The 25643-nt window shown below is 36.9% G+C and overlaps 6 protein-coding genes and 1 non-coding gene across 11 annotated transcripts; 3 read left to right on the top strand and 4 right to left on the bottom strand.

The window, feature by feature from the left end:
* Positions 1-854: 854 nt before the first annotated feature.
* On the bottom strand, positions 855-6812 carry LOC112733481 (uncharacterized). Of its 2 annotated transcripts, none has more exons than XM_025782442.3 (6): positions 6155-6812; positions 4579-5539; positions 3957-4481; positions 2936-3397; positions 2195-2556; positions 855-1796 (listed from the first exon to the last, which is right to left on the bottom strand). In XM_025782442.3, exons 1-5 carry the CDS (start codon positions 6634-6636, stop codon positions 2254-2256), a joined length of 2733 nt encoding a protein of 910 aa, XP_025638227.1. In that variant the 5' UTR covers positions 6637-6812; the 3' UTR covers positions 855-1796; positions 2195-2253. The 2 variants fall into 2 exon arrangements, with proteins under 2 accessions (XP_025638227.1, XP_072068675.1); XM_072212574.1 differs by having other exon boundaries at positions 3507-4481; positions 6155-6769.
* Positions 975-2062, top strand: LOC112733482 (stress-related protein). 2 transcript variants are annotated; one of them, XM_025782444.3, is made up of 2 exons: positions 975-1112; positions 1244-2062. In XM_025782444.3, the coding sequence occupies exons 1-2, from the start codon at positions 1086-1088 to the stop codon at positions 1847-1849; spliced, it is 633 nt and encodes a 210-aa protein (XP_025638229.1). In that variant the 5' UTR covers positions 975-1085; the 3' UTR covers positions 1850-2062. The 2 variants fall into 2 exon arrangements, with proteins under 2 accessions (XP_025638229.1, XP_025638228.1); XM_025782443.3 differs by having other exon boundaries at positions 999-1127.
* Positions 6813-7175: 363 nt separating the features above from the next.
* LOC140178201 (uncharacterized) lies at positions 7176-8308 on the top strand. Its single transcript, XM_072213420.1, has 5 exons — positions 7176-7433; positions 7505-7558; positions 7641-7744; positions 7841-7879; positions 7979-8308. Exons 1-5 carry the CDS (start codon positions 7250-7252, stop codon positions 8108-8110), a joined length of 513 nt encoding a protein of 170 aa, XP_072069521.1. The 5' UTR covers positions 7176-7249; the 3' UTR covers positions 8111-8308.
* Positions 8309-13767: 5459 nt separating this feature from the next.
* On the bottom strand, positions 13768-19088 carry LOC112733480 (general transcription and DNA repair factor IIH subunit TFB2). Of its 2 annotated transcripts, XM_025782441.3 has the most exons (16): positions 18979-19088; positions 18701-18887; positions 18066-18233; positions 17653-17721; positions 17217-17310; positions 16930-17030; positions 16804-16849; positions 16661-16720; positions 16510-16578; positions 16220-16303; positions 16027-16110; positions 15117-15202; positions 14893-14983; positions 14596-14676; positions 14432-14506; positions 13768-14349 (listed from the first exon to the last, which is right to left on the bottom strand). In XM_025782441.3, the coding sequence occupies exons 2-16, from the start codon at positions 18811-18813 to the stop codon at positions 14215-14217; spliced, it is 1356 nt and encodes a 451-aa protein (XP_025638226.1). In that variant the 5' UTR covers positions 18814-18887; positions 18979-19088; the 3' UTR covers positions 13768-14214. The 2 variants fall into 2 exon arrangements, with proteins under 2 accessions (XP_025638226.1, XP_072068674.1); XM_072212573.1 differs by having other exon boundaries at positions 18701-18995.
* TRNAV-UAC (transfer RNA valine (anticodon UAC)) lies at positions 19055-19127 on the bottom strand. The gene has a single exon. It is a non-coding gene; the product is annotated as a tRNA-Val (tRNA).
* A 122-nt stretch (positions 19128-19249) lies between these two features.
* Positions 19250-21048, top strand: LOC112733478 (tetraspanin-19). Its single transcript, XM_025782438.3, has 6 exons — positions 19250-19464; positions 19661-19760; positions 19983-20063; positions 20140-20244; positions 20353-20524; positions 20615-21048. The coding sequence occupies exons 1-6, from the start codon at positions 19301-19303 to the stop codon at positions 20656-20658; spliced, it is 666 nt and encodes a 221-aa protein (XP_025638223.1). The 5' UTR covers positions 19250-19300; the 3' UTR covers positions 20659-21048.
* A 140-nt stretch (positions 21049-21188) lies between these two features.
* On the bottom strand, positions 21189-24956 carry LOC112733477 (E3 ubiquitin-protein ligase AIRP2). 2 transcript variants are annotated; one of them, XR_011870241.1, is made up of 5 exons: positions 24555-24876; positions 23699-23849; positions 23542-23608; positions 21961-23450; positions 21189-21824 (listed from the first exon to the last, which is right to left on the bottom strand). XR_011870241.1 is itself a non-coding variant. In XM_025782437.3 (5 exons), exons 1-5 carry the CDS (start codon positions 24632-24634, stop codon positions 21614-21616), a joined length of 744 nt encoding a protein of 247 aa, XP_025638222.1. In that variant the 5' UTR covers positions 24635-24956; the 3' UTR covers positions 21189-21613. The 2 variants fall into 2 exon arrangements, 1 of the variants encoding a protein (XP_025638222.1); XM_025782437.3 differs by having other exon boundaries at positions 23216-23450; positions 24555-24956.
* Between the last annotated feature and the right edge of the window lie 687 nt (positions 24957-25643).

The raw sequence follows: 25643 nt of genomic DNA, 5'->3' as shown, positions 1-25643 counted from the left end.
TAAGGAAATTAGGGGTGGATATCTTAGAGATAATGATCATAAGTAATTAAGTATGTGATTCAGACTATACACATCCTCTGTCTTTCGAATTTGTTCGACATTTTCAATTTCTGTTTCGGTTTTTGTTTTGAATTTGTTTTAACTTTTATTTTTAGCTTTTGATTTTATTTTATTTATTTTATTTTATTTTGGCTGGAACATATTAAAAAAATTGGATAGAGTGAAAAATTTGAAAAATGAGATCTCTTTAAATTAAAAATTATTGTAATTTGCAAAATGAGTTTACCATGATTTAGTAATTTGGTTTAATTAACTAAGATTAAAGAGGTAGTTAGTATTAACCATGATGACATAAATTAATTTTTTTTAATAATAATTAAACAAATCATAAAGAGTATCCAACCTTCTATTTTTGAGAAAATTAGCTAAAAATTACTCACAAAAAATAGATATATTTATTTATATATTATATATTTTTAATATATAATTTATATTTATAGTTAATTTAGTAATTAATTTTTTTGTATACGTAATATAATTAAAGAAACTGATAATTTATTCCTATCTAAAAAGAGAAAAACCGTTACTAAAGATAAAACCATCTTGTTGACCAAACTCGAATTTATCCATAGTAAACAGTCACAGAATTTTCTCTGGACAGCTCACGTATGTCAAAAGTCAAAATGATAGTCCATAAGTGCATAACGTCAACACACACAGATGAGGTTCTATTCTAAAACTAAGGCACCCTTGTCCCTTATTTCCAGCCTAGCCATTGGTTTCCACACCCTAACCCTACAGTTAATTACTATTATTAGTATGTATAAAATACTCCGTAAATATATACAAAAGAATTATTTTAAAAAATATTTAAATACATAAATTTAATTGAATAATTGTATTTTACTTTTACACTCTATTTTTAATACAAAAAGAAAAATATATAAAGAATATAATCAAAAGTAGCGCAACAATATTTATAGTAAAAACACAAAAGCTCCCAATTTTACAAACTCATATTACCTCCAGACAAAACCTCTTATTATCCAATCATCAGAATCAAAACCAAACTACTCCTTTATTTCATGGCATCCCAATCACACCAGAACCAGGTACCTAACGTAAACGTAATTATCCTCCTCTATTTGTTAATTTTTAGTTTATTTTCACGTTTAATCTTTAATAATTTCGTTCATGCATGCCATGCAATATGCAACGTTACGTAAACCACTTAATTTTTCAGGTATCTGAAATCGAAGAAGAGCAACCACAAGCACAAGCACAAGAGCTAAAGTACCTTGGGTTCGTGCACGCTGCAAGCACACAAGCCCTAATGCGGTGGTCCGCTGCCTACAACTATGCCAAGGACAGCTCTGGCTCCTTGAAGCCCGGCGTTCAGACGGTGGAAGAGTGCATGAAGAACGTCATAGAACCCATCTATAACAATTACCACCTTGTCCCCAACGAGATCCTCCGCTATGCCGATAAGAAGGTTGATGCCTCTGTGGCTGCCATGCAGGTTGCTCCCGCTGCCGCGAGAGACACCATTACTGACGCCATGAAAAACGTTTATACCAAGTATGAGCCGTCCGCAAAGGAGCTGTATGAGAGGTACGAGCCAGTGGCAGAGCAATATGCAGCCTCGGCCTGGCAAAGGCTGAACTCGCTGCCGCTGTTCCCACGCTTGGTGGGCACAATGCTGCCAACGGCAGCATACTGCACGGCGAAGTACAACGAGGCAGTAATGGCCGCCGTGGAGGATAGGTATAGGGTTTCTCCGTACCTGCCTTTGGTGCCTACGGAAAAAATAGCTAGGGTTTTCAGTGGAAAAACCAAAAAGCAAGAATAATCAATCAAGAATGCTGTGTTGATAATTTTGTTGCTGTTTAATGATTTTTTTTCTGCGATTTTGTGGTGATTTGCGGTGTGGGATGTGAATGAATGAAGTGGCTTCAATTTGATGAGCAAATAGTGAACATATATAAATCATTTTGTAACTTTTTTTTCGTTTTCTGGTTTGTACTGTATTCCATATTGAAAGAAACGAAATCCATTTTTATCTTCTGGTGGTAATTAAATACATGCATTGATGCATATACTAGTGCTGTTGACATGTAGTGCATTATAAGGTGAAATATAATATAACATATGTAGTGCAAATCTACAATTTAATATTTATGCATAAATAACATACCTATTATACAGAGACCATAAGTTGTATATAGGGACAAAGATGTGTAGTAGAATGCTTCATCATTTGACATAAGCAATGGTACAACCATAGTTCATTGGATTTTCTGGTTCATAGTTAGTAACACGTGGATGATTTCGCAGAATTTCAAGTGCTCGCTCCTTAATAGCACCGGTTCCCATGCCATGTACAATAAAAAGAACAGAGTATGGCCTGCATTCGGTGATTGCCATCTCAAGCTTAATGGAAGCTTCTTTCAGTCGCATACCTCGCAGATCCACTGTATTCTTAGATGTCCGCACTACCGGACCATAAGAAGGTTCTATGTTGCTGTTGGTCTCTGAATTTCTCCTCAATTCTCCATCCTGCAGATTCAACATTATTACATCCAGATGTTAAAAATTCAGAATTTTGATTGAGCCCAAAAATTTTCATAATTTGAACAATCCCTCAATTTATTCATTCAAAACGATCTAAGTACAAAAGTCAAATGTTCAACATTTAGAATCATTCATGTATCATATCCTAGTATTACTGGACAAACAAATAGTCTAAGTTGATGCAGAAAAATGGTCATAGTAAACAGTAATGTTCGGGTCTGAAATTACTTTATCTATGCAATGTGTTAGAAATATCCAAGTGATGGACACACGAAATTTCATATCACTTCGAATTTTTTCCTAAAAGGACAATTATATCAATTGAACTATACAAGACAGAAAAGATATAAACTACTTTACATACCTGTCTCCCCTGGAGTGCGGAATAACCCGTTACAACATTCTTTCCACTCGACGGAACAGCTCTGATGCTACTTTTCTTCACACGGACTTTCACTTTGCCATACTGTACTAAGATTGTATCATCATTCCCAGGTGATTCAGCCACTGTGGCTAATTTCCCTCCCAATCCCTTGACATGAACTTGCTCCCCAAGTTGTGGAGTATATGAAGCACGATCAGCTTCACTGATGGGAAATGAATCTGCAGGTGTATGAGCTTTTACAATGGAGGCTATTGCTGATTCAGTCTCTCTAATAAGTGAGCTGAGTTTATCTCGATCAGCAATTTTGAGTTGCTTTTCGAACTTCTGTATCAGAGTTTCGATCTGAGATTTTGCATCCATTAGCTCTTGTTGGACTAGCTGAGCTTCCTTTGCCATAAGTTCCATCTCACGTTTATCAAGGTCCTCTGCTTCATCTTGGATCTTCACAATTTATTTGTAGAGTTTTATAAGAGATGGAGGTGAAAGAAGGAAATGAAGTACTCCAGAAATAATAGAAATCAATTAAATTTTTATAGAAAACAAGAGAAACCTTTTGCTAGACAATTTTTTCTGGCAACAAAGGCATTATATGAATCCTTTTCGATTGACGAATCTGTGTAGACAGTGTAGTTATCTTGTGATTGTGAATAGAGTCAACCACACAGTCATATTCTATACATAAACTCCCAAAAAAGTATTGAACTTTCAACAATTGTTGCTCGGTCATCTCCAAGGATTTGTCAGCCTAGTAAAGGTTACTAGTGAACTAATTTAAGATGAAAATTAGGGATAAACCAAGACAAGGAATATTGATTGTAATGCTAATTTATGTGCTGATTGATCAGTCCTCTCTTTCCCTTTGTTTTCTTTTTTCTCTATTATAACAGGTTTGAGAACTTTAATTACGAATTTATAATACTATGTGGAACAAGGAACATAAATTGGAATCAAGAAACAAAGAACGGATGCTGCCTTTTCCAGAGAAACATCAAGATTCTACCTCGTAGTATGTGTTCAAAATTTCTGCATGAATGGCTGCTGCCTTTTCAGCCTGAGTTTTTAATCGGTTTCTCTCCTCCTGTAATGATTGATAGAGCATCCCTCTCCTCTCTTGCTGCTGTTCTGGCTTTAACTTCTCTACCCATGTATGTGCACGATCAATTATATTTCTGTCAAAGCCAATTGACTGTGCTATGTTCAATGCATTAGAATCACCAGTGGATCCCCATAGGATCTTATAAGTTGGTTGTAATGTTTCAAGTGAAAATTCCATTGCTGCATTGTCAAAACCGGTATCCTTTTCCTTCATTCTACTTAGATCAGCATAATGAGTAGTTACAACAGCCACATTAACACGTTCCTTCAGATATTGCAAGATACTGGTAGAAAGGGCTACACCTTCTGAAGGATCAGTTCCACTGCCAATTTCATCAATAAGAACAAGTGACTCTTTCGAGGCCACTTCCAAAATCTTGCAGATACGTGAGATGTGCCCACTAAAAGTTGATAGATTTTGTTCAAGGGACTTCAATATGGAGAGGTGGGGAAAAAAGGATCAGGCATGCAAATGAGACCATATCAAATTAAAGTCATTATGGGTCAAATTATAGTTCAGATACTACCTGGTGATCTCCAATATCTGCCAGGATAACATCAAACCAAGGCAGTTTTGGACAGTTCTGGGCAGGCAAATGCATTCCAGCCTTCGACATAAGCGACGCCAGGCCCAACGTTTTCATGGAAGCTGTTTTCCCTCCAGTGTTAGGTCCTGAGATGACCACCACTCTGGTTCCCTGTCTAATTTTAAAGTCCACTGGCACAGGGAATTCATACGTACCTTTTGACATACTTTTAGATTTCAGAGCTCCATTTCCATTACCCACATCAGCATCATTTACACATCCTAGTGCAAGACCATCTTTAAAGTTTTTTAGAGAGGACTCCAGAAGTAATGGATGCCTTATACCGTCAATATTTACTGTTAAATCATTGTTCTCTTCAACGGAATCACAGCCTTCAAAATTGCTTAAACTGAAAGTAGGACATACCCCATTCAGCCATTGAGCATAAGCTGCCCTTGCAAAAGCAAGATCAACTTCAAGAATCTTGTCCAATAAATCATTTATCTCCTGTTTTGAATTTGCAATTTCAGATGCGAGCAAACTCAAAATTGCTCTTTCCTCAATCTTCTCGGAGTTTGAAAGTCTAACTTCCATGTTGTTAAGATCTATTGCCTCTTTGGGTTCCATAAAGTATGTTGCTCCAGAACTGCTAACATTCAGAACTATACCATCTGGAAGCAAGTATCTATGGGAAGCTCTAATACCAATACACATTCTAGATCGACGCTGAGTAATTAATGGTCTGTCAATACCCCCAGCGTGAAATATTCGAGAAGATACTTCCCTTAACAAAGAATCCAAATTTTCTATATTCCTCTTTCTTTCTGATCTGATTATCTCCAGCTCTTCACTTGCTCTATCAAGAATAACAAAAAGGTTGCAATCTATGCAAAACTCTATTTTCTGCTCCAAGCCCACTTGGAAATTACAATGTTGCAATATTTCGAGAAGTGGAGAGTACCTAATTGGAAACAATTGCATGGATAAAGTTATTTGAGTACTACACTATGCATACCATGAGAATCCACTACCATATGATCTATGCTTCAAACTTTGTCAAAGAAAAATACAATAGCTAGCCAAATGCATAAAAGAAGCTGCTTATGAACTGAATCCGACTAAGAAAATGCCTTGAACATTAGGGAAAGCTAGGTTTTATAACTTCATACCAATAGAATTAGAAAATAAAATGAAAGTAATAAAAACCACATAGGTTACTACTCCAAGTAATGGTTGACACCAAAAGCATATATCTAAATCTTTTGTCCTGATAATTGGACAATCTATTCAGTCGAACAAGTATTAGGATTTAAGATTATTATGAAAGTAATAACACAATCCATCCCCCCCAACACTTCTTTCCTCTTTCCCCCCTTTTGTTCTGATGATGAGTTAACATATCATTGGATAATAGAATAAAAAACATTTACTGATATTAAAAATAAAACAATTCTAACTCTTATTCACCTTAAAGATGAAACCAAGCAATTTCACTGAACTAGCAGAATAATACGAAAAAGTTTTAAAAGGAGTAAAATTTATGAACCAATTGCCAAAAAGGTTCAGAGATCTATACCTCTCTGGATTATTAGAATCCGAAGCCAACTGTTCCAAATACTGGAACACCTCCCTAACGGCTTTAAGCGTGCGACGAACGGTACAGAGCTCTCGGATGGTTAGCAGCTGGCCGGAACTGGCGACGGCGACAATCTCCGATATGTCCTCAATTTCGGAGAAGTCCGGCGGCCGAGAGACGAGCCTCGCCGCCGTGGTTTGATCGAGAAGCATCTGGCTCTCCTGAGGTGAGCGGCCGACGGGAAAGCGGGCGTTGTTGGCGACAGAGGAGCCCATGGATGTGGAGGTGAATGCCGCCACCTGCTTGCACACGGAGCTCCATTCCAGTGTCTTTAGTGTCTCCGATTCCAGTGAGTTAAACTCGGCCGAGTTGGAGATCGTCAAGCACAACCACCGCTTGGAAAAAGGCTTTGGCTTCGAAGATTTATTAGGGGAAATGAAGAGCTTTCTGCTGCAGCTAATGGTGCAGCTGCTGAGTTGCATCGCTGAGTCAGTGCCGAGTTTCTGAGTCCAACTCACTCTGGGGAACCGTTTATGAATTGGGTTCCGAATTTCAGTTTTCTTGTTTGTTTACTCACTCCTTGGCTATCCTATTACGTGATCCTATCCATGACGTAGAGAGCTAAACGGTGTCGTTTCCCTCTTTCTAAGTAGTGTTTTAGGATTATTATTTTTTGGTGTCTGTATTCTTTTAGTTTGTGATAATAATTTTCTTAAATCTTAATTAACATAGTGCCAAATTGATAGATTATTTATAAGTCAGTTTGTTCCAATTTAACGTTCTTTAATTTCGTTTCTAAAAACTGCTAGCGTACATTTCAATTTTTATTGACTTGATACTTAAGATGATACAATAAAAATCAAAATTAATTTATGCATTATTTTAATTTTAATATAAAGTGTTTTACACGCTCATACAATATTAAGTAATTAGATATTTAAATAATATAAAGTATTTTATAATGAGTTTTTTAAATATTTAAATATTTGTTAAATGTTAGTTGGGTTGAGATCCACGAATTACTGTTGGGAAGAAAGTGTTTTGAGACGATGCAGGAAAGTCGGAGATACAGTTGGCAGCGGGAAGTAATAGGACATGCAATATGCATCATGGACGAAACTACCCTTTGTGTTGTGCATGTTACATGATCCCTTCTCGTTGATGTTTCAGTTTGTTACGCGCGAAGTGAAAGAAGTAACAAGAATGATACCAGAGCAATGGGCATCTCCATGTGGTGGCCAATGCAACAACAAATACGCAGCACTCACCCAAATCCCATGTATGTAATCACCATCCATTCATCGAACCATCTGCTACATCTTCTCTCAACTTTAATTTCTTTGTATGCAGGGAGAGTATTCTGCAAAAAGGGTTGTGATGCAGATGGAGACACATGGGAAGAATGTCAGATCCCTTTACTTAAACATATCCATGCTTTTTTAATTTTCATTAAATCTAATACAGTATTAATTATTTGGTTAAGCAGGTTTGGAGGAGTGCAATCAATTATGCTACAAGGACCCTGTACTCGAGAACCAGAAGTGGAGTGCGTATATTGATCGTTCTCCTGGATCTGAAAGTTATTCTGAGGCAATTTAATTTCCTTTTCTAGTTATATATGTTACAACATGCTTTGTCATTTAATTAATATTAATAGGATTAATTCATGTTTCCCTTCATGTACAGGAATGTTTCCATGCTTGTGTATCTGGCTGCAGTTACAGGGTATAGGTTTGAGAATATAATTATGAACCATAAGTAATTGCATGTTGATGTTTTAGGAATATTCATCTTATAATATGTATATCTATGCATATATTGCAGTTTGAGGTTGAAGCAGAAATAGCTGATAAAGTTATTCCTAATAGGCCACCAAAGTCTGAGCCTGAGCCTCAGCCTGTAAAGAAGCAGAAGCCACAATATGAAGACCCTAAATACCCGGATACTTCTGCATAGATAGGAATTAGTTTGATGTTACATCCTGCTATTGTTATATGGAATTTTCATTGGTAGCATAACTAGTGTGTAACCACTGCATGCATGGTTTTATTTAAAGATAGTTGGTTGAGCTAGGTTTGTAGTTTTCTATCTGGTCAGTAACTTCATGAATCTCAGATGAAATCTTGGTGAATAATAGCAGCTTCTTTTCAGCAATTCTTTTTCCCTAAATACACTGATTAATAAAAATGTGCAATATGACTAGGAGGCAATAGTTAGGCACCAAGTGAAATGCACCATAGAGTTGGCCAAGAAAAAAGAGTTAATAGTCAAAATCGTCCCTGAAAGATATCTCGATCTCTATTTCAGTCCCCGAAAGATAAAATTAATCAAAATCGTCCCCGAAAATTACTCACGTTGATCGAGTTTGTCCTTCCATCATCTCAGTTGGCGATGTGGCAAACGTTTGCTGAGCTGGAACGTTAAGTGCCAGCGTGGTAGACTCCAAAACGACGTAGTTTCATTCCTCCACTCCCAAATCAACGGAACAACGTCGTTTATGGTCCAGAGTGGGATATTCAAACGTTCTTCCCTTCTCTCCTCTCATAACAACCCTCTTCAACTTTCGCTCCAAAACCCCTTGTCTTCTCTCTACTCTGGTACTCTGCCCAAAGATCCTTTGATCAGAACCTCGTAGCGTTGTTGACGATTCCTGTGCGTGTCGAGGCTTGTAGAGGAGTTGGCTCTACTACGTTGGATAGTTGGAGGAGCTCGCGGAGGAGTTTCGCTGTTGGAGGAAGGAACAGTAACTGCCATAGGGTAAGATTTAATTTTTTTGACAGTTTTTGTTGATTTTGCAATGTTGATGTTCGTTGGTTTAGGTTGAGTTAGTTCTAAGAACCATCTAGTGTCACTAGGGTTCGGATTAGGAAGAACATGTTCTGTATGCGTTTGCCGTTAGGGGTTTCCTGGTCGTTATGCGGTGGGTTTTTTCTGGGGAATGGAGGGTTTGCGATGATTATGATTATGTTGTTTGCTGTGTGTTGACATGGAGGTGTAAGGCTGTAGTTGTTTCAGATTTTGTTGTTGACTACATTTATTTATTTTTGCACTTGTAGATGGAGGATCCTCCTATGACGTTTGTATTTCACCATGGTGGGAAGTTTAAAAAGGATGAGGGTGAAAATCTGTACTATGAGCCGAATCACACAGAGGTGTTAATGGGAGTTGAAGCTGACACACTTGACGTGTTCTTTGTGAAGGGATATTATGTGGAACTGGGATATGCTGAGGCTCAGGCACTCGGAGGACTCAGGCCAGAAACTGGACTCTGATGAGGAATCACCAACCGTATATCCTCATTATATTGACAAGGCAAAGTTCGGGGACCTCAAATTTGAGGTTAGTATGATATTCAAATCAAAGGAACATTTTATGCATGCAACTAGGGACTATACAATCCAGCTAGGTAGAAACATATTGTTTACAAAGAATGACAATGTTCGGGTTAAGGCTGTGTGTAAGGCTGAGGGTTGTCTTTGGATAGTATACTGTGCACGTAGTAAGCAAGACGGGTCCTGGCAGATTAAAACCCTCGTTGACAACCATATCTGTCCTAGAAGGCAAAAAAATAGGGCAGCGATCCAACGGTGGACACTAAGCAAACTTGTACCAAAACTTAGAAAGCACCCTACAATGAGACATCGTGAAGTGTATGAGTGGTTTGTGAGGAAGTGTAATGTAAACCTCAACAGCACCTGCATCACTAAAGCATTGAAAGCTGCTAGGAAAGTGGTAGAGGGGGATGAAGTTGCCCAGTATGGGTTAATCTGGGACTATGCTAATGAATTGCTTACAAGTAATCCCGGGTCTACAGTTTAAGTTGGTGTAATCCCAATGCCAGAGGGTCCTCCTCAATTTGAGAGGTTTTATGTGTGTCTTGATGCGTGTAAAAAAGGTTTTAAGGCTGGGTGTAGACCAATGATTGGATTGGATGGGGCTTTTCTTAAGACCCTGCACAGTGGACAAATATTGACGGCGTGTGCTCAGGATGCCAATAATCACATCTTTGTCGTTGCCTATGCAATTGTCGATGTGAAAAATAAAGACAACTGAAAATGGTTTCTGGACCTGTTGCAGTTAGACCTTGGCAACTACAATGATAACAAGTTGTGCATCATTTCAGACATGCAGAAGGTGAGGACAATTTTCATACTCGTATTCATAGTTTTGGGTTTTGTTTGATTTAATGAGATATACTTGTAGTACTAAATTGATTTAATGATCAACTTTGAGGGATTCATTTGATTAACACTCTTTTCGGGTTTCTCTGTATTTGTCAGGAACTAATCCCAGCAGTGAAGGAAGTCATGCCCATGGCCCAGCACAGATTCTGTGTGTGGCATCTGTGGCGAAATTTTTCAAAACAATGGGGTAGCACAGAGTTGAAAGACCTGGTCTGGGAGTGTGCTAGATCAAGAACGCGTAATGAGTTCGAGAGGAACATGAAGAGAGTAAAGGTCATCAACGAGCAGGCTTGGCAGTATCTTGAAAAGTGGCCGAAGAAAGCTTGGATTAAGGCGTACTTTAATGAGGATCCCAATAATGACAACATTTGCAACAATGCCTACGAATCATTCAATGCTAAAATAAAGCATGAAAGGACCAAGCCGATTTTGACTTTGGCTGAAGAGGTGAGAAGAATAATCATGAAGAGCATGGTCGATAACAAACTGAAGTTGAGCACTTATCAAGGAATTTTACCCCCGGTTCAGCAAAGCAGACTAGAAGTCATGACAAAATTATCTAGTCGTTGGGCTTTCCAATGGTGCGGGGATGATAAAGAGGAGTTGTTTGAAGTACATGGCTGGCCCACAAACATGGTGGTGGACTTGGGGAAGCACACTTGCACCTATCGGTTCTGGCAACTCACAGGTAAATCATTCAGAACCCATCACTCCTTCCCTTAGCTTGAAGTAGTTAGTGTTATTTTTGATTTTTTCAAAATGTTTGTCTGTCTGTACTGGGCACAGGGATGCCATGTATGCATGCAATTTCAGCCATTCAGGACAAAAATGGTAAGAGGACTGAGGAGTATTGCCATGAGTTGTTGACAATGGAGGCGTATAAAAGGACATACTATTTCAATGTTAACCCGGTGAAAGGACAAGATATGTGGGAGATAACATCCTCACCTGCCCCTGTCCCACCCCCAATTAAGCCAAAACCTGAGAGGCCTACCAAGAAGAGGAGAAAGGACAAGGGAGAGCAGCCAGTTGGGTCAAGTACCAAGATAAAGAGGAAGTACAACCCAATTAGGTGCATGTATTGTGGTGAAGTTGGACACAACAAGAGAAGCTGTGCAAAGAAGAAAAAGGAGGATGCTGAGGAACAAGCTAGGCAAATGCAACTTCAGCTTGCCATTGCTAAAGGGCCTGCTCCTCCTACAGATGAGCCAAGCAACAACAATGAAGTTCAATCACATTCTCCCCCTTCTCCCCCAGTCCAGCCACAACCTGCGGTGGAAGTCAACCAACCAGGAGAAAACCCACCAATGCAAGATACCCAACTGCCTGTTCAAGACCTTCAGGTTATTTTATTTTATTGTTGCTTTTTGTTCTCCCCAATTGCATTTATTTACTTGAAGCTAAATGGTTCTGCAACTGGCCTATGCAGGGTGCAAAGAGAGGCAGGTCACCGAAATTGCATGTCATCAAAAGCAAGGCAAGATCGAATGCCTACACCCAGTCACCTGTGGCCATATCTGTTGAGACATTGAAAGGAACAACTTCTGCCACTGCAAAGAAGATGCAAACCTTCATGACATTCGTGCCTACTCCAGGCTTCAAGCGTCCAAGAAAGAAAGATTAATATGTTTAACTAGGAAATATATTTTGTATGTAGTTGTAACTTTGCTTTTTGGGAACATGGCTCTGTAAACTGGTTATGTGTTCAGGATCATTTAAGTTAGGCCTAGTAGGTTTTTTTGGTTTAAGTGAACAATGTTGTTTGAACTTATGCTTTGGATTGCTCTTTTAACTTCTGGATCCTTGATCACCCTTGTGGTGTGTCTACTAAGACAATATGATATCATTATGATTATGATGTTTGTTATGGATTACTATGATTTTGACTATTCTGATGTATACAACTTTTTGGTGAATAGATACTTATGGTTCAAACATCACCATCATGTATTCTCAATGAAATCCATCATGCTTAAACAACAAGTTTATGTTAAATTAAACACAATTAAACCATACTTTCATTCATAAGTAACATCATCATTACATATCAACTAATTCAATTTCAAAGATCTAACAACACCTCTAAAACACAAGAACATAACACTCTATCTGTGGCTTTACTTGGAGATTAATGTGAACAATAGTGATACACACAAGACAGTAGCCACGACCACTGCAACTGACAGGAACATTAGCAGCATCTTCATTGCTCTAACCTCACCCTCCAAGCTACCCAATCTCCATGACACATTCAGTCTCCATTTATCATAATCCCCACCAACTGACCAACCTCTGCATCAGTTTCCGCCCCTGCTACATACCCATCTTCCTCAACCCACCTAAAGAAGTTGTAGTGGTTTCCCTTCTGAATATTTTCAAAAAAAAAGAGAATCAACTTCAACTACCCAGCAGAATAGACATAGGAATATGGAAAACAAGCTTAATATATCCTAAACTAACTCATCGGGTATCTCGCACAAGTGTGGAACAACCTATCTGGATTCTCTCTTGTGCCGGATTTCTTGATTGTCGTCTTCAACCCACAAAAGCAAGTCTGGTCCTTCATCTTCCTCCTCCTTCGCATGGAAGAGTTCGACTCATGGCTACCGATAGACTGCGACGGCAGGTCACCGTTGCGGCTTCCACTCATCATAGCAGCGACTCCTCAAACATACATCGTCATCTACTACGAGAATCACGCACATTTATCCGTCAGATTGGGGGTTAGGTTAGGGTTGTGGCTTTAGGACCAATTTGACCTAAATAGGCAAACATATCTTATCAGCATTAACCGTTGCCATGCTGGAGTCTACCACGCTGGCACTTAACGTTCCAGCTCAGCAAACGTTAGCCACATCACCAACTGAGATGATGGAAGGACAAACTCGATCAATGTGAGTAACTTTTGGGGACGATTTTGATTAATTTTATTTTTTGGGGACTAAAATGGAGATCGGAGTATCTTTCAGAGACGATTTTGACTATTAACTCCAAGAAAAAATAACAAAATTGACTGAATATTATTAGAAAAAGGTTAGGTTTTTAGCCTTTTTTTTTTTTTTTCTTTACCCTTTAACCTACTCATTATACCACCTAAGGCAAAATAATTAAAAGTTGGAACGAGATTTTAGTAAACTTCTGGATGCAAAAGAAGGTTTAAAAGATAATTTCTCTATCAACCAAAAAAGAAAAAATACAAGTCAAACAAATGAAACTTGCACTTGCTGTTCATACTTTAATAATATTCATTTGTATTTGCACCTCTCAATTATTGGTTGGTAAGATCTTGCAAATAAGGCATAGACGTAATATTTTCTCTGATTTCCAAACAAGTTAATTTAGTTATACATGTTATGCAAAAATGGAATATCGAACTGACTATGAAGTAGTGAATGGTAAGATAAAATAGTTGAGAGTGGAAACACAAGATTTACATGTTATTCTAAATTTTGGTTTATAACGAATAAGTAGCAAGAGATTATTGAATATTTGGAGTAAAAAAGTCTCAAAAGTGTGGCATATTTTACAATAAGATCATCAGAAGTCTCAAACATATTGAGACTATCAAACTAAAAGATTTGGCATCTTTAACCCTTTTTCATTTAGTCAACAAACTAGAAGCATTTCCTTGTTACACGAAAGTTGTTTCTCGAACATAATCCACAATATAACCTAACCCTGCTGTATTGGAAAAAGATTTTAGCATGTGTTTATCAAACTAAAAGAGAATAATGCCCTAATGTGTGACCCCATTGCTTCTTCCATCTGTTTCCCTTCCAAGGAGCAAAAGATAATGCAAATTTTTGTTTCCTGGTTTTCCATAGCACGTTAGCAGGATGCAGATGCACCATTCCATATGGTCTTTGCATTTTGCTTCTACTTTTGGCTGCGTAAATACTCTCGTACGTATGTATGTACCCCGGTCTTAACCACCATGTGCATTTTCTTCGAGTCTTCCCATAACAAACCGTTCCATTCTCTGGCAGTGTCACATGCACCTTCAAATACATCCTGCTCACACACGACACAACGTATCATATTAGACATAACGTGATCAAGGACATGAAATGAACTCGGATACTAATTTGCATACCCTTGAAGGGAATTCGTCGTAATAATATGCTTCAGTCATCTCAACTCTATTTAGATCCGATTCCCACAGCCTAATCTGTCACCATTGCGGCAATACGCATCAGAAAAATGAAAACCAACACTCGTGTTGTTACATATACATATATGCATATACATATCTAAAACCTGGTCTGTGACGTTTTCCGGGACAGTTGGTGTCCTATCTGCAACCCGAGGATGAGCATTCTGCTGAAGGAAGCTGATAATCTGCAAAACCATGCGCAGTCTGAATAAGATCCCTGAAATAAACTCCCTAGAGGTCTGGTACGAAATAACAATGAAACTAAGATCGTGACACAAAAATTCGTTAAATGTTTAAATAATAATAAACTAGTGTCTATTAATCATGGAGACGGTCCAGGAAAGAGAGGAAGGAAAAAAAGAAAGAAAAAAGAAAAAAAAAATTGGTTTTCTAATGCTTACCTGCTCTGCTGTAATGCCATTTTCAAAAGCATTATACAAGCTTTCTTTTGTAATAGCTCCAACAATAAGATTTGGGAGTTGGTACTCTACCCTGTATACATCACAATTAATTAGCTACTGGATATTAAAAAACAAAACAGACTTGGTAATAAAATAACATCTGGGAAGAAGAACAACTCATATCCATAAGAATATAGCATTCTGGATATTATTCTTCGGCATACTTTGAGAACAACCGCAAAATCTCACAATGTAATCTTGAAGTAGAGTATGCATAGACTCTAAAATTTGTTTCCACAACCACAAACCCCTGGGGAAATAAAATGTAGGAAGCCATCAGTCTGAGGCTGTAAGAGGCTGTATATTCAAAAAGAATCAACAAATCTCCTAAAAATCTTAGTCAAAGTTTAAACAATAAATACGCAATTTTTGAGAGCTTGAAATTTTGCACGGGAAGCAACCAAAATGTCCTAACCAGCCCAGCAGAAATCTCCATAAATATGACCAAACAAAAGAACCTAGATACCCAGTACACGCCCCTAAACACATATATTTGATTAATAGTCAAAATAGTCCTTGAAATATCAAGCGAACATAAATTTAGTCCATGAAATATCAAATGCCTTGAATCAGTCTCTAAAAGATACAACTGAGTCAAATTAGTCCTTCCATCACTTAAATGATGACACATGGCATAATCATTTTGCGTCACGTCATCATCTAATTAGCAGAAGGGCCAATTTGATTCACCATTATATATCTTTCAGGGACAAATCTGAGGCATTTGATTTTTCGAGTACCAAATTGACGTGCACGTGATCTTTTAGGAACATTTCGAATATTAACCCCACGAACATTCATACATCTTAACGCAACATCTAAATTTGTTTTCAAATTTTATATCTTCTTACAAGCAAAAAATGTATTGGGAGTAATAGAAGGAATGCAAAGGAAAGAATAAGGAGGCCGACATGAACAAGGCAAAGAAAAGTTGCAGCAGAAACAGATAAACTCATGGTAGAGCAAGTCAGTCTGAGCCCTGAGGGGACTCCCAAAAAGAAACCACACCGTGAAACAAGGCCAATTTACCAAAATTTCTAGCAAAATAAATCAATCCAAGGAAAAAGAAGAAACCTCCTTTCTAGATGACGAATCAGCCAAGCTCACTGAAAGATTTGTTGCCAATTTTGTAGGTATAAACCAACTTTCTTTCCTACCCTGTAAAGTTTCAACAAAAAGAAGAAAAAATAAGACAATTACTGCTGAGTTAAAATCATCATGAATTTATTGATATTATCTCCAAAATTAAGCAAAGAAATATTGTAACCTGTTGAAGTTTGACCAATCCAAGGTCTGCTAGATCCCTAATTATGCTCCTTTGGAAATCGGTCAATGAGTTTATATTATATGCCTATACATTGGAAAGAAGTGCATCAATGTGCTGTTACACTACAGTTACATATAATAGGAATACTGTTATAGAAAGAAAGCAACAAGACAAAAAAGTGTTTCTAATTAAACCACTACTTTTTCAACTAATACAGATTACCATAGTATTATCCTTATGCAAGAAAATTTCCACCATTCACGAAGCACCAAGGACCAGTAATATCTTACCTCCCCAATGACATGAAAACTAAGTTCCAGCATGAATGAGATCAAGTCAGCTGCATCAACACCTCTCTCCTGCACCAAAAGAGATGATGAAGAGCGTGCAGAAAACAAATAACAAAAAACATTGGGGGAAAAGAGGGAGGAAATTAGTTACCTCAGAATTAGAGATATATTCCCTGATGATGTACCAAAGTTGTGCATTTGTTTCCATCAGCTATAGTTGACAAGAGATACATTCAATATATAGGCCGATCATCACAATAAGTGCATGTAGCTTGTAAATCATTTAATGCATACCAAGAACTGGAAACCACTCTCAGTTAGTTTTGGAGCTTCTTTGTCTCTGTATCGAAATGAAAAATAAGAAAAAAGTCCACAAATGAGTATTATGTTAAAATTGAGAAGTTGCCAAGTAAATTAAACCTTTGACTTAGGAGCCGCCTCTGAAAAACTTTCATCAAAGAAGAGCTAATATTTGAGGGCTTTTCCACAAGACTTGAGCTTATAAGTTGCAACAAGAAACACTAGTTCATCACAACGTCATGGAAAGGTTAGCCTTCATTTTGACCAAAATTTAAACAAATGGGTGCTGCAGATTAATGATACCAAATTACTAAAGTGACTTATGCATCAATAAATATAAAGAATTCTTAAATAGATTATATACAAGATACAACCATCAAGTGGAGTCAAGAGATTGAATACTCTACCTCCCATTGTTGAAGAGCATAAGCCTCAAGATCCTCTAAGTTTGGGAGCCTTACGGTAATATTAGATGGCATTGGTTCCCTTGGCAAAGTTCCACTGCAGTATTTAATCACATGGAAATATTACCAGTTACAGTAAATCTCAAATTTGTAGCACAACCAGTCTACATTTTATATTATAATTTATAAGATTGACTGCTTTCCTAAAAACTAACAGAATGAGGGGGAAATGGTAGAAGTCATTTAATTTTATGCAGAGACTAACCATCGGTTATATAGGTTAATTAACAAATGATACATGAAGCGGAAGAGTTTTATCATATTGCAAAGAGTGGATGACTGAAATAAACAATTTTATACATTCTCATAGTCATAGTAACATGAGAACAGGATTAGCTAACTATTAACATGAACATGAAGGAAAAAATCTACAACTTACCCATGTACTAAAAGTTGCTGGAGACTTTTCTGGAATGTTGGGTTAAGTTTGTAAGTCTTGTCATTCTTCCTGACAATAGGGAAAACAATTACGAAAGAAAATGAGAAATGGTTAGGCTTCAAACTGATAATAGAAATGTCCAGATATTAGAACTGTGGTAACTTTTAAAGCTTGATCAGTGGACACATAAAAGGATAAAAAATAATACACAAACAAAGATCTTCAACCACATTACAAGACATGAAAAATGATGTCTGTATCCCAAATTAAGGGCTAAGGGCTAATATTTGCCCAATTGTGTTTTGAAATGAAATGAACCAGTTTGAATCATTCAAAAGGATAGATTTCTGTGAGTCATCTTCAAATAACATACCTATAACAAAAGTTTTCAGAAGTGAACAAATGTGCAGTACCTGTCAACAGCTTCAACGAAAACTCTCAATTGAACCAATCTATCAATGGCTACTCTGTGCTTGGTATATCCATCTGGAAGCACCCACTCCTCCAATAATTTAGCCGCCACAGGCACATCGATATGAAGCAGCTGTAACACATATTTCTTCCCAAGAGGCGGCAGAGACCTGATATTTCAAGATATATATACATTTAAAGCCACCAAGTTACTAAAGTATGGTCACAACAATACATTTCACATAATGCACTTAAATCAAGCTTTATAAAAGTAAGGTATGGCTAACAAGTGTTGAATTTTAAAGTTAAGGTTAACAATGAGACAGTTTTAAATTCTGTGTGTAATGAATGCATTAGCAGCTTAAAACTTTTAGTTTATGGACGAAAACTAGTAACATTAACAATAGCCGTAAGCTAAACCTTAAAAAAAATCAAAAAAAAAAAACGTTAATAGTGATTGAAGTTGATGAACTTTGCATTCCAGAAAAAATCCGAAAAGCTAGGAAAATTAAATACGATTCACGGGGTGGTCGAAGCATAGGTAAGAATCTATCAAAAAACATCCACAACAGCTTTCTCAAAAGGGTGAAAACAGAAACTTGAATAAATCCAAGGAAAAGGATGGAAGAAAAATGACCTGAGAATAGCTTCACAGATGAATCCATTTTCGTAGAGTTTATCGAGCTTCATAGCGGGCATGGAAGCAACCATGTCCATGAAATTCTTCGCAATGATCCTAACCTCTGGCATTGTGAGTCTGACACAGCTTCTCTTTTTCACTTCCTTGTGCGATTCTGATCAATGGATTCAACAATCGAAGTGCCCTATGTTAAACCCAAACAACGTGAATATAACACTTGGGATTGGGAGAAAGGGATAAAAAAAACCCTAATACTCTCAATTAACAAAATTTACCAGAGTTTATGCCGCTGGAGAAGAGATTGGAGTTGTAAGTTGTAACAGCGAGTTAAATTGAAAAAGGTTAAATATTTGTTGCTGCCCAGGATCGAACTGGGGACCTTTAGTGTGTAAGACTAACGTGATAACCACTACACCACAGCAACTACATGTCCAATGGCTAATAAACAAATATAATTATCTAATTTACATGGTAATTGTACTTGCAACGATAATTTCTTGGAAATTTCCTATATTGATAGCTTATATGCAACCTTGCAGGTAAATCATATTGTGCAAGTAATACCTGCATTGATTTTTTGTTTATACTCTCTCTAACATGATCTCAATTGCAAGAACCCTAAGATCATTCTTTAAATTCTTTAATTCTATCATGGGAATGGTAGGCATGTCAATGATCATTTATGGTTTATGGATAATCAAAATTTGGCTAGAAGAAAGAGAAGATGTACCACCTACTTTTGAATTTGTATCTGAGACATGGTAATCAATTATACTTCCATTTATGTATTTATTTTATTCTCAAAATAAATCTTCCTTCTGTTATCATTATTCATTAGTAATAAATTAATAATGGCATTAGTACTAATGATTAGAACCATGTTATATATTAACTAATATTAGAGCTTTTGATTTGAAGTAGTGGTTTATGCTCCTATGCTTTCACTTTCTGTTGCAGGTTTGCTTATACTTTAATTTGCACTGGTGTTTTCATGTGTGTGGTAACATGTCTAGGACATATGGCAGCAGATAGCATGAATGGTTATTGTCTCTCATGTGTATCCTTTTTCATTGCTTATGTTAAGTGTATACGGTAGAATGGAACAGCTAACAAATTGAATCACACATAATACTTCTCAATTTTGTGATTATTATTCTTGTAATTAAGTTATTAAAGAAAATATTAAAGAAAAAAGACTTTTTATTGGTTAACTAAGTGGAACATTTGGCTTGCTGCACTTTCCATAATTTTGAGATTAATGGCCTTAATTCAAAGCTAGTATATGGTGAGCATGATCATAATTCTTCTGCTGGAGGGTGCAGTAACAGCGGACATTCTCCTCAATTCTGATTGGGAGAAGGTACTCTCAATACTCATCATGGCAATGATATTTCTTTTTCTTTTCCACTTTTTTCAACTGCTAATGCACCTTTCAGGACTTGCCGGAGGACCCAACTGGAAAATTCAGCGACTTCATGGATTTTGTGGAGTCAAATTTTGATGTTTGCAAATGGATAATGCTAGTGATCATCTCAGCACAGGTGTATTACAAACTTTTCGAACATTATGCTCATCTAACTTGTACAGAGACATTTCACTTGTGCACTTTAGAAGGTTTTAAGTTCTAATCTTCTGGTCTTCACTTGCAGGGATTATCAACCATAATTGCATTGGTTCTAAAAGCTCATGGTCCTGATCCTAACTATGACAGTGATTATGATTACTATACTCGGTCAAGGCTTTCCCTCCTTAACCATAATGCTCAGCCACCACTTTTTGTTCCTGATTACTCTCTAAATAACAACACATGCTGGGATGAAGGTACCCATTATTAACACTCCTGATTATTTAGATAGGAACTATTTTTCTTTTCTTTCCCTGATCATGATTTTCGTTTTAAAACTCTGGTAGGCAAATATATAAAGAATACAGTTGCAACTTTTCCAAGAGTGTGAAGTGGAGATATAGAGATATTAGTATAACTATATAATAATGTTGAAGCAAACTCAGAAACTTGACGAGGCTGTGGAGCAGAGCTATGGGATTTTATAGCATTTCGTGCTGTTTAAGCGAGTTAAAAGTTATAAGTATACCTTTTATTAATATACAAACCGGGTAACAGACGTCTTGGCAAAGGAGGGACTTGCAACAATGGAGTCCAATTCTTAGATATGTATCCTGTTTCTGTAAGGCTAATTTTAGCCGATGAAGTTAGAGGGGATACCTTACCTGGAGCCACAAATGTAATGTAATTTCCAAAAAAAAAAAAAAATTGCTCTTACAGTTGGAATTAAGAGAGAATTGAATGGTTAAAAGTTGTAACAAAGCACAATTTACATTGCTCACTTCTCTCTCTGCTTTCTCTTTACCCTAGTAAGAGATGCAAAATGATGAACTAGCAAGGGTTTTTTCTTTTACTGAAAAAAAGAAAACCATAAATCCACATTAAATAAAATGCAATGCAATACAGAAAAACCACCTGACATTGTGTCAAAATACATACATTCAGTCGAAGATAAAAAAACAAATGTTACTGAAATGGTACATACAGAACTAAAATGAAAAGGAACAGAATGTGCAAATCTCTTGTTAATAAGTAATTGGATTTGGATCTGTACAGGATATACAAATGAGCTAAGCTACATACAATTTACCAACATCTCAACTTCACCACCAACCCAAAACAACACAGGGCTGGATATTTCTGGTAGAAGTGGGAAGCAAACCGCTGCAACTCTCTATAGATATATAGATATAGATATTTATAATATATATATATAAACTAGATTTTGCAGAATCCGGGTTGAGCTTGGGCTTTTACGTCGCTAGAACTCCAACTGGAGGGGAATTAGTATCCACCCGAAGACAACAGCATACATTAAAATCTGTCTGTTGCAGTCACACTTATGGTTACCTTATGTGAGAGTCATAGGCCTCAAAAAAGGAGTCCGGAACAACCAAAGGCAACTTGTCTATGTACATATAAAGCCTTCTAAGATTCTCCCTTGTTACTGTTGCCATATCTACTATGTCTCTCCTGTCAGTGAAAACCCAGAGATCGCCAGAGTTTACCCTCTTCAGACTGTCTCGGCAAAATGGGCATGACTGAGAGATTGTTCGCCTGCAAAAGGATACACAATTCTTTAAGCATCGTTTAACTGAGAGAATACATAAAGAGCACCATTCCAGAGGTACAAGACAGCAGCTAAAATTTCGATAACCGGGCTACCATGGGAGTGGGGTACAATAAATGCAACCTGGAGATATGAAGTCCCCGTTAGCCATCATGCACAGGGTACAGGGAAACTTTTGACCCAGATTCCAGCCCCACCTTGTTTGTTCAAAAGGCTGATTCCGCAACTCCTGTGACCTCCAGGTCACATGCCAGGTTGCCAGCAATGCGTACATCTTTTGCAACTTGCAACATCACAAACAAGTTCCAGTGCCTTACCAGATTTAACTTGCTAATAACTTGTTCAGCATAACAGAGCTTAACTTATTTATTTACCTATCTAGTAAATAACCTACTAGCTGATGGATATTAGATGATAGACAATCAAACCTAGGCTTGTATCATCAAGAACCTAAAGGTGACAATGTTCCATTCTCGCATAAACTTATGATTCAAGAAATAACTAGTCATTACTCTAGTACGAGTTGTATAACCCCATGCCTTGGAATTCGAATACAAGTCTACACACAATCCTCAAAGTCAGACAGTTCGGCATACTGACACCTTACGATCAATTTTTCGATCTAATTAACAATGAAAACAGTATGGTGTCATAGCCTAATATTTCCAGTTTTAATAAACATCAAAATACAACTAAACTCATAGTAGTTCCATAAGAAAACAGAAAGATAAATTTTATTTCAAGACACTAGTACACCAAAAAGTAGTAGGGCACTAACTAAACACATTTGATTAGGTTAAGATGTATGCACCTTACTTGTACCAAAGAGCAATAGACTTTATTAAAGGGCAAAAGGTTACCATCATCACAGTAGACAGCCAATTCTTTCACACTTCCATGTTCTGTTTGTTTAATTTATTGATACTCATATTCAAATAGCAATAAGAATGTCAAGTAGAAGCACACATCATTTTATATCTAACAAACAAAACTATTTATATGCATGGTGATTGGTGGGTGTGTCTATGATGAAATCACACCAGCAATCAAGCATGGGATTCTAAAACCAGTTCATTCTTATAGTAAGACTCATAAAACGACCAAGTCCTGAACGCATGGGCATAAGACATTAACTTTATAAGGTTAACTGAGCAAGCCCAAAACCTTGAGGACCTGGGAATAGCCAGCAGATTACATTTTATTATTTGAAGAAGTTACAGTAACTATAATTATAATGCACGAGCCAAACTAAACCATAGAGGTAAATTTGTTATCACAGAAACACAGGTAAAACATATCGAAGAAAGTAGTAGACAAATTATTCACATTCTTTTGGGGGGAGAGAGAGAAAGAGAGAGGGAAGGAGGGGAGGGAGTACCATTCTCGGTAACATTTCAGGCACATGGCATGATTGCAGTTGGGCAACACAACTTTGCCATTCATTTCCATGCATATCCCACATTCATCTTCTCTTTCAATGTCTATGTCAGAAGACTGCCAATACTCCTCATCATCTCTTTTACGATACCTCTCCATGCACATAGCCTTTTGTTTCTTATCCTCCGTATCAGTGACCCCCTTTTGAAGTTGCAACAAAGAGGGATATATGACCGCTGCAGAAACCATAAACCAAGATATCAACAACCCCATGCAAATTTGCAAGTTCAATCTTGCATTAATACCAGAGGTTGAAAGTTATTATACCATAGAATTCTCTAATACTTGCTTTCCTTTCCTGGGTAGACATGGTGGTTGTCCCATCCACATACACCTACATCATGATCCAAATTCTTCACTCTTCATTGTTCTCCATGTCCTTCATTCCAATATTGCATCACAACCAAAAACCAAAACATCTTACCTTGTAAATTAGGATTCTCAACAATCCCAGGGCTCCCGCAAGGTGACAATCAGTCCATTGCACCAAAAAAAGAAAGAGGTGTGCAGCTGGACTGTATGACATTCTCATCTGAAGGCATGCACCATCATACTCCCTTGAAAAATCTGACGCCCTACACATACATACAAGAATTTTGCATCATGAAAATTGTAGATAATTTGGGATAATTACGAAGAATTTTAAAATTGGAATCCCTACAAAATCCACTGTTCAGAACTTTAGACTAACTAAACCTTCAGGGGGAATTTTACCAAAGGGAAAGCATATCATCATATACATAATGGGAAATTCAACTCTTGTAATACATGTGATAATGTCACATTTCAAGGGGAGAAATTATTGCAACCAAAAACACACAAAATTAGAGGTATGTGCCGAGGTTTTGATTAAAGAAAAAAGGTAGCTAAGCTAGGGGGTTCAGAAGTATTAAGTTTTCACAAAGCTGATAAGGAGTTAGAGGGAAAAAGACAAAAAGGAATATCAAGTGTAAATCAACACTGCCCATGATAACTCAACAAATTAAACAAACCCTAATTAATGAGGAAAATTCCAAGTAAGAATACTGTCATGAGGTTAAACCCCCACCAAGAAGAATCATACCGAGAAAAATCTTACACTATGCATTCATCAACCGTTTCCCGCGAGGAAGGGGGGAAATATTAAAAGCTGAAGTATGAGAGGCCTTAAGACGTTTTTCAAAAAAAAAAAGCACCTTGTAAAGGAAAATGATCACCGTTCAATTCAGAAAACAAAATTGAGCCCAAAAATTTCAAAATTGAAGATAAAGAGAGAGAAAGAAGAAGAAAAAGAAACTGACAGGGTATTGGCGTGTTGAATATCAGCTTCAAGGAGCTTGAGGGAGTCCTTGAAGGACTTTCTCATGGAATTAACGTACATGTCTATTTCCCACTCTCACTCACAGTCAACCTCAAAAAACAAACAAAAAATCTCGGTGGATGAAGAAGAATGGAGATTGGTTAAGTGACGGAGTGAGTGAGGAATCCAGAAAAAGAATGAGTAATAGGGATTGGGTTAAGTATGTGTGATTGTGTGTGACGGAAGAGAGAGAGAGTGGTTGGGGACTTGGGGGTTCGTGTTGCTTCGATGCTGTTCTTGAAAGCCAAGACGGTGAACTTGCCGGGACACGTGTACATTAATTAAGGTCTCTAATAGATACTTTTGTGATTTGTGATTGCATCAAATTTTGCTAACAAATGTTGAAAGTACATTAGTTAAGGTCTCTGATAGATAAATTCTTTTTGATAGATTTAAATTAGAATGTTAAGTTTATAAATTAAAAAAAATTATTAAAAAATATAAAAAAATTTAAATATTTAATAAATATTTAATTTTTTTTATTAATAATTAATGTATCATGTGTATTATTATAATTTTATATTTTATATATCTATCTAATTATATATTATTTGAGCAAAAAAAATAATTTTTATATTTATTATGTAATAAAAAATAATATAATTAGATAACTTTACAAAATGTTATCTTATTATTAAAACAAAATATTTAAAAGTAAATTATTTTTAATTTTAGTACAACAACAGCAACAAAGCCTTCTCCCACTAGATGCGGTCGACCACATGAATCAAACGATATCATTGAACTCTGTCATGTATCATGCCTACAGCGAGAGCAAGACCGTTTACATGTAGATCTTGTTTGACTACTTCATAGATGATCTTCTTAGGTCTTCCTCTGCCTTCCACTCCTTGTTCATCCTCCATCTCATCCACCTTCCTGACTGGGTGTTATGTCGGTATTTTTCTCACATGTCCAAATCACGTCATTCTACCATCTTTTTCACAATAGGTGCTACTCCAACTCTTTCCCTTATATTTTCGTTCCTTATTTTATCCAATCGCGTATGATCGCTCATCCATCTCAACAT

Source organism: Arachis hypogaea, chromosome 13 (assembly GCF_003086295.3).
Source record: "Arachis hypogaea cultivar Tifrunner chromosome 13, arahy.Tifrunner.gnm2.J5K5, whole genome shotgun sequence".
Classification (NCBI taxonomy): Eukaryota; Viridiplantae; Streptophyta; class Magnoliopsida; order Fabales; family Fabaceae; genus Arachis; species Arachis hypogaea.
This window is presented reverse-complemented; position numbering and strand designations above follow the sequence as displayed.